Below are 7,997 nucleotides of genomic sequence, written 5' to 3'. Positions count from 1 at the left end.
CAAGTCATCAAATCGAAATTTTTTTTTTCGAAAAATATTTTGACCAAAGGTGATCTTTTAATTCATAAAGAATTGTAGAGAGCAATAGAAGGCCAAGTTGATGTACAGGTTAAAATCCAACTCCGATAGGATTTTAGTATTTTTTTTGATTATTTATATTAATCATACTTTTATTTAGAGATCTAAAGAGGAATCCGATCTAAATTGTGCAATGATGGACATCCTTCTAGAAATTGAAAAGAGGAGTTCGACATAAATTATACAAGGGTCAACCTCACTATTTGAAATAAAATCTGTGTACCTCAATTTATGAGGTGTGGAGAATCGATGAAAGAAAAGGGGATTTAGGCCCTAACTACTTTTGTAAGTCTTCTCACTTCTTCTGGTTTTCTTTTAAGAGATGCGAGCTGAGTGATTTAAAGAAAATCTTCTCTCCTCAATCAGATTAATAAGTCCAATATTGGATTCCCCAAGGGTCTGGAGTACATCTGCAGTGGGACCATAGATCCTAATTTGTCCAATCCTCTTAGATTTGTAGAGTTCCACTACCTGGCCAGGTTGGGGTAGGTCATATTCTGTTACAAACACCAATGGATTGCACACCTGAAACAAACCCAGTTGATGTTTTTTTTGTCACAGATGTTAGAAACAAATATCAAGCAACCAGAAACACACACCAAGAAATAGTGAGAGGAACAGAGAGACACCATGTTGGGACTTTTATAACGATTTCAAGGAGTAAGGTAGGAGCAGACATGGACATGCTCAGGTTTGCCATGTATCCTAACTGGGATTTACCACTGGAATACCTTAAACATGAAATGCTTGTGGGAGCTTTCACCTCGTCATATGGAGTCTCTGGGGTCAAGCTCCCTGATAGGAGTCTTTTGCTCTATGTTTTCCACGGACATTTGAGGAGTTTCCTGATAGGACGGGTATGCGTGGGACAGTTGGATCTACGTCCGACCCTTAATGATCAATCATCCATCCATGAAGACTAGTCCTTTTCTGTTCAGAATGGGTGGATTGGCCCAATTTTTCTTTCTGTTTACACGAGTTTACTTTTTATCTTGAAGCTATTCAAAAATAGAGTTGCATTGGTAGGTGACCAGGTTGAATAATATTTTATTCCATGGGCATTTTTACCTCCCTATTTGCAGGTGATTTTGCTGCTTGATAGAGGCTGGGTTGGATGAAACCCCTGGCTGTTCTCGAATATCTTGGGTTGGGGCCCGGGAGATTAGTTTGTGTATGGGTGAAATGTGAATACCAATAGATGTGTTGGCTGTTTTGTTTTGTTTGTTGTCTACTTTCCTAAAATCTTGTCTGGTTTTGTTACTCTTAGGTAGTCCTGGACCTGGCCAGCCTGCAGACTGCAGAAGCAAGTTGCAATTTTTTATTTAATTAACTAAGTAATCAATTAATTGACTAATAAGTTAGTGCCAGGATAAATATTTGAAACCTAAAGAAGTAGTAGGTTAAAAATTTATAATTGCAATGTTACATTCTTGCAGGACAATACAAGCAACAAATCTTAATTTGGGCCTTTATTCAATTTTCTCTTATCTAGATTTTAAGCCGGATCTTGCTCATGCAATGCGACGGAGGTCTTTGCCTAAACAATCACATATATGAGAGAGAGAGAGAGAGAGAGAGAGAGTTATCAACCCGCTAGAGTCAATATCAATAGCAAGCAAACATGCCAAGAAACTAAAACAAACATTTAAAGGGAGTAGAATAATTATCTTTGGCAATATCATTTCCACCATCAGGTTACATGAGGAAATCTTATTTATCAAACCTTTATTCAAGCAAACAGGAAATTATCCATTCCTCTAATGGCTTATTCCAGATGATATTTTTTATTTATAACTACTATTGTTGTAATCCTCTCTTATGATTTAACTAAAGTTTATTGAGTAGACAGGCTGCTCATTCGGGTAGAACAGCCCCCAATTTTGCTCTATCCCTGCTGGCTTTTGGTTCTCATTGAACATAGAAAATATATAAGTCTCTAAAGCCTTTCCAGATCTCCTTGGAGTCCCTTGGCCAACATGATTAATCAAATTCTGATTGTATGTCTGTGCATTGTTGATGCTTGCTGCAGTTCCACCAGCTGACGGCCAACCACTCTCCGACACTACGATCACCACACTAGACCCTCCCACCTTCTCTAATGCTGCATAAACTGCATCAACTATAGCATCGAAGAGATTCTGGTAATTATATTGCCCGTCTGTTACAACAGTTCCTGAGGAAGTGAACAAAGCATAATTGATGTTGATTGAGCCTTGGTTATCCACATAACTGAAGTAGGGGTACACATTTACTAGGAGTGGAGCTCCATTGCTGGCCAAAAATTGAACTATTGGACTCAAGTATGTCAGTGCATCAGAAGAGAATGCCCCATGTGAGGGAGGATATGATACCCCAAGGACTGAAGTGGCGACTGCAGTTGAGACTTTGATTTGGTTTTGTAGACCGGCTGAGGAAAGAGCTGAATAGATGTTTCTCATGGCAGGGAGCACATATTGAGCTGAATTTCCAGGAATAACTTCATTGCCCACTGCAATATATCGAAATGAAACACCTGAATAAGCTTTTATGTTGTTTTGGACCCAATCATTAGCTGCTGAAGCATCGGAGGCTAGATTTTGGAGATCGGTATTAGGGACGTCTACAATTAGTTGAATGTTGGATCCTTCGAGGGCTTGGAGAGTTGGTGAGTATGGATCATAGATCCTCATTTGTCCGATGTTGTTAGATTTGTAGAGAGCCACCACATCACTAGGTTGGGGTAGATTGTTTCCAAGCCTTCCATAACAGACACCAATTGATTGCGCAACTGAAAGAAAGCAAGTTAATGAGTGCTCTTAGTTATAAACGTTTGTGGCAAAATTTCAAATGATCTCCATATATACTTCCAAACAAATTGCATAAGTTTTCGGTTGGAAAATAGGTATAACCACTTAATTTTTGTTAAATGAATTAAGAGATCTTAGAGAGTGACCTCTTGGAATATTACATCTTCAGCTAATACATGATATATATATATATACAAGTTGCATGAGTTAAAACAACCTAAGATATTGAAACATTAGCACTGCAAGCGACTTGGACGGTTTCAAAATCAGGGATGGCCCAGTTAGATGCACGCTGAAGTCAAAGCCAAAATCTGACTCCAACCCTAATAGACTTGCACGGGAACTGGTAGTTCTTATTGCTGTTTTCCTTTTTCAATTATTGGTCCTTTGGATCACAATAGGTTGTGTTTAGCATAATAAAAACCTAATTTTGTGAAAAATTTGTCGCGATGGCCCAGTAACACCACTTGTGAGGAAACACCACATACGAGAGGCATGTTTGTCTAAGACTCTTCTAACATTCACCTGTGAAAGTATTGAGCACAAATGTACATAATCCAGTTGCCAAAAATTTATTACTAATAGCAGACTATCAATAATAGCATATTCAATCACCAATATCTCCAAACAACAACTTTTTTGCCATTTATAACAGAAATGGTCATTATTTTCTTTTTTTCTGCATGGGCCTATTTGCAATAAAATAATGATTGATATTGGGACTGCTATAAAAGATCATAACAAGATAAACAATACATTGATCATGGTTCAATAAATTTGAAAAAAAAAGACATATATAAAGCTAATATTATTTGATTCCAATGAACCATGAAAAACATTAGTTATTTCTGTTATATAACATTCGATATAATACCATAACCACTTTTTTCCAAACAAAACCCATTAATAATGGCCAGGTAATTAAATGATATTATTCAAGAATTTTTTTTTCTTAATATCATTAATCTCCCAAAAAAGATTATTGCATAAGGCATTAGAACTAGAGCTGAAACTGGATCGGATACCAGTATCCATATCCATATTTATTTTTTCTAATATATACAAATATAGATATAAATATTATTTAGATGTAAAAATTTATATTCATATTTGTTTTAAACGAATATGGATATAATTTGGATATTGACAGTATGGATACTGTTACGGATATATGTTGGATAATTAAGCCTTATGATTATAGAATCAAAAATATTACTAAATATATAATAAATTAAGTTAATATTATATTTATATATTTATATATTTTTTAAAAAATTAATAATCGTTATATAAAATTATATAGAATTACAGATAGATTCGAATATTTAAATACGAATCGGATAGGTGTCTATCCATATTTATTTTTGTTTGATAGATATGAATCCGAATAATAGTCGAATTCTCAAAGTTCTATCCATATCTGAATTGATTCAAATACGAAAATAAATCCGGATACTTATTATCCATACTACTTTTTTACTCCTAATTAGGATGGTGTTCTAAATATATTTTAAACCTTGAGTGGACTACCATGAGTAGTCCCCAGGGGAGGCAAAGGGGTGTACGGTGGATTGACCGAACTGGTTTACTGTGAGGCCTGCAATTTTCAGCTAGATCCAATGAGTGAGGGAGACTTAAAGAGTTAGGAGTCAATGGAGTTAGACTTCAAGGCCTGGCTAATTAAGTCACATCTAGTTCCCATCCAAATCTACGTCCATTCCTAATTGTCTTGGAACCTAACGGTCAAGTATTTCGGCTGCCGGCTTGAGCCATACAAAGAGGTCCTCCGCCCTTCGTCAAAGAATCCTACACGAGCCACAGCAAACGAACCTATAGCAATTGATGAGCAGTTTCAGACTTGGCTCGTTTCGTGCATGGCTCGTTTAAACCAATTCACATAAAAAACAAGGCTTAAAACAGGAAAAACAAGCTAAAATCAAATTAAGTTAATAAATGGGTGCACTCGAACAATAGTTAACTTTTGAAAATTTGGACAACCTTGGATTCAGATATAACAATTTTTCGTTTAAGTGGTCCACAAACAATGCCTAAAATATCGAAGGCCAACTCGTGACTTAAAGTTAGCTTGACCCACACACACACACACATACAGAGAGAGAGAGAGAGAGAGAGAGAGAGAGAGTATACTTGTTGGGAATGCCGCGAGGACTCCAAGGAGTAGTGCAATGGCAGCCATGGAAAATGAACTCTGGCTTGCCATGTTTAATGCCCTAACTGAGATCTATCTCTGGAATACCTTGGATGTGGCATGTACACTCCTCTTTATAAAGAGGCTTCGGAGCTAGCCCCATGCGTTTTGGTCAATTCTTGCGTAGAAATTTGGGTTCCGTGATTGGACTGGCTTAAAGATGGCGTGCATGTATGATATAACGAAATAATCGATGTCCAACCACCAGTTTTTCCATCTATCAAGGCTGGTACTGTGGAGCTCTAAATATCTGATTGTAATAAAAGGCCTATGGCATGTGGAATTGCAAAACTTCTCTGCACTTATTTTGTTGTTTCCTGAAAATTTTCCAGTAGGCATTTGTTTTGTGTGATGACTTCCTTGAATGGTTTTTGTCCCGTGCCAAACATTGTTATTCATCCTACTCACGTTCCATTCTTTAGAGAGTTACAGATCGCATATGCGTTCCCACCTAGCAACACAGGTGAGGAGAAAAATCTTAAGATCATGATTTAATTTAAAAAAATAGATAGATAAGAACTTTGGACCAAATTCTGTGATACTAAATTGTAAGTTCATGGAAAAACTTGTGACTGCTATTTTATATTTCTCTGATACTAAATTATAAGTTCATGGAAAAACTTGTGACTGCTATTTTATATTCCTTAGGGCAGCTAGAAATATATGCATATATGAAAAAAGATTATGTAATTGCGCACATGGTGGGAATCACAAATAACCCCTCCTTAATGCCCTTCATGTAAAAATCACGTCCAATTCACATGGGACGTGATTCCCATTACATGTAGATGGATTTCACCTATATATGTATATGATCATGGCTCTCAACTTGTGGGCATCTCTCTAGTGTCAGTATCAAGACAAAAGTGAGAAGTCATGTCATGAAACTTTAACAACCATTTAGCAAGTAGAAATTTCATCATCTTGATTAGAGGAATGCCAAATATACACATATATGCGGCCGAAAATATTAACATGCCATTTAAGTAAAAACTATATTGCATTTACGGTACCATCCTTATGGATTGTTCGTGCAGCACACGCACACAGTATATATCTATGTTAGCATTGCAGTATTCCCCATATTATTCTTTTCAAATAAAGAATTCCATCTCTTATTCAAAAATATTATCCTACTATTCAATAATAAAATTTGGAATTGCACAGATAACACTGTTTGGTTAACCTTGGCCTCTTGTTCCACCATACAAAATTTGTCCGAGTCAGCTTGCACAAGATGGGACCCTCCGTGTTGCCAATGTGTTTGAACAAGAATAAAAAGAATAAGAAGAGGAGGAGGAAGAAGAAGGTAGCAAAGTCTCAAAAGACTTGCTAGAATTTGGAAGTACTTGCTCGGGGTCAGGATGTGGATATGGTGGTACATCAAACGTTAGCACCGGACATGCACGTTGAATTGGAATTTCTTGCAGGCATGCTTGATCTGACTGCTAACGTATGTGCATAGAGGATGTCAAGTCGCATTCAAGGCTGAAGGTGCTGTCAACTGCAGAAATTTGAGGGCACCTCGCTAACTGCTTTTTTTTTGTCACAATAAGATATGACTTCAAAGTTGCAAAAGTTACGATTTGTAATTTTCAATGGCAAAGCTTTCCATGCGTCAAACCCATATTCCATCTACAACCATCCATGTAGTAATCAACAGTTGATGATGCGTAGAAGCTGTTATAGTTCCTGACAGAAGCAAGATATGTCACTCTTTTCAATGCCCAATATATAAGAGATGGGCACAATAAGCCAAGCCTGCGCAAGCTAGACTATAGCTCAGCTCTACTTAATTGAATTTCTAACCAAAATCTAGGGGATGTTTGATAGATTAGAATTGAAATCAGAATGATCAAATTTCATGAAGTATTTGATTCATAGTCAGTATCAAAATCGAAATTAAAATAAAAATTTAAATCCTTAAAGTATGATATAGTTGATTTTTAGATAAATTAAATCATTCCTATTCCACTCCCGGAATCGAAATAGGACTCTTTCCATTCAAACGATTGGAATTAAAATCATTCATTCCTATTCCGACTCCAGACTCTAACTCTCCTTAACCAGACACCCCCTTAGTTTCTAATAAATGACATATTTTAGGACATTGGTGTAAGTCTAAGTTCTTCCTTCGTGTAAAAGTTTTGAGCCAAGGACAAGCATGCTTAAGCGTAAACTAGCATGCAGAGTAGGCAAAAACCACCTACACACGCCATGTTGGTCCTGCAGCCGCTTAACGCAGACCGGTTTATGTGCACCACATCTCTCTCTCTCTCTCTATTTTAATTTTGGTAGCTTAAACAGACTTTGATGTATGTACCGTAAGGAAAAAGAAACCCACTTTGATGTAACAAGTTTGACATTCTTTTGGCAACGCACTTAGAAATAAATCTGAGAAAAGATCGACCAACGAAGAGGCATGATGCCACATTTGGAATATTCTCTAAATATTCGGAATTACCAGGTAACATGGCCACAAATAGATTAAATTTTGGCTGGGGAATAGACAAATTTTAGCCTTGACCCTCGGCACCAAATTTTATTGGGAGGCAATGCATGAATAAGAGTAGCCATCCTTGCAACAGAATAACATGTAAATGATCATGATAGGTGCAATGATGTAGGGGGAAGGTTGAAGAAGTGAAGCTAGCCTTCGCAACTTATGGCTCTAAGCTAAATAAACATTTCATGAAGAGAAAATGATACAAAAATTTAGCTATCAGGGGCTACCAAATGGTCTAAGCAGCAGGTGTGTGAAGCCTGGCTGACCACCAATACGCGCTAATTCATGCCCATGAATTGTGCCGAACTTGAACAGAACAATAAAAAGAAAAAAAATGCTGATTGGTAAAGTTAGAAACAGGATGCTTGCTGACAAACATAATAGCAGGCCACGCATCTTTGTGGAACCCATAAAGTGT

At 36.9% G+C, this 7,997-nt stretch overlaps 1 protein-coding gene across 1 annotated transcript; it reads right to left on the bottom strand.

The window, feature by feature from the left end:
* Positions 1-1,722: 1,722 nt before the first annotated feature.
* Positions 1,723-5,156, bottom strand: LOC105033964 (glucan endo-1,3-beta-glucosidase). The gene is made up of 2 exons (XM_010908949.2): positions 5,013-5,156; positions 1,723-2,845 (listed from the first exon to the last, which is right to left on the bottom strand). Exons 1-2 carry the CDS (start codon positions 5,083-5,085, stop codon positions 1,902-1,904), a joined length of 1,017 nt encoding a protein of 338 aa, XP_010907251.1. The 5' UTR covers positions 5,086-5,156; the 3' UTR covers positions 1,723-1,901.
* Between the last annotated feature and the right edge of the window lie 2,841 nt (positions 5,157-7,997).

This window comes from Elaeis guineensis, chromosome 5 (assembly GCF_000442705.2).
Source record: "Elaeis guineensis isolate ETL-2024a chromosome 5, EG11, whole genome shotgun sequence".
Lineage (NCBI taxonomy): Eukaryota > Viridiplantae > Streptophyta > Magnoliopsida > Arecales > Arecaceae > Elaeis > Elaeis guineensis.
This window is presented reverse-complemented; position numbering and strand designations above follow the sequence as displayed.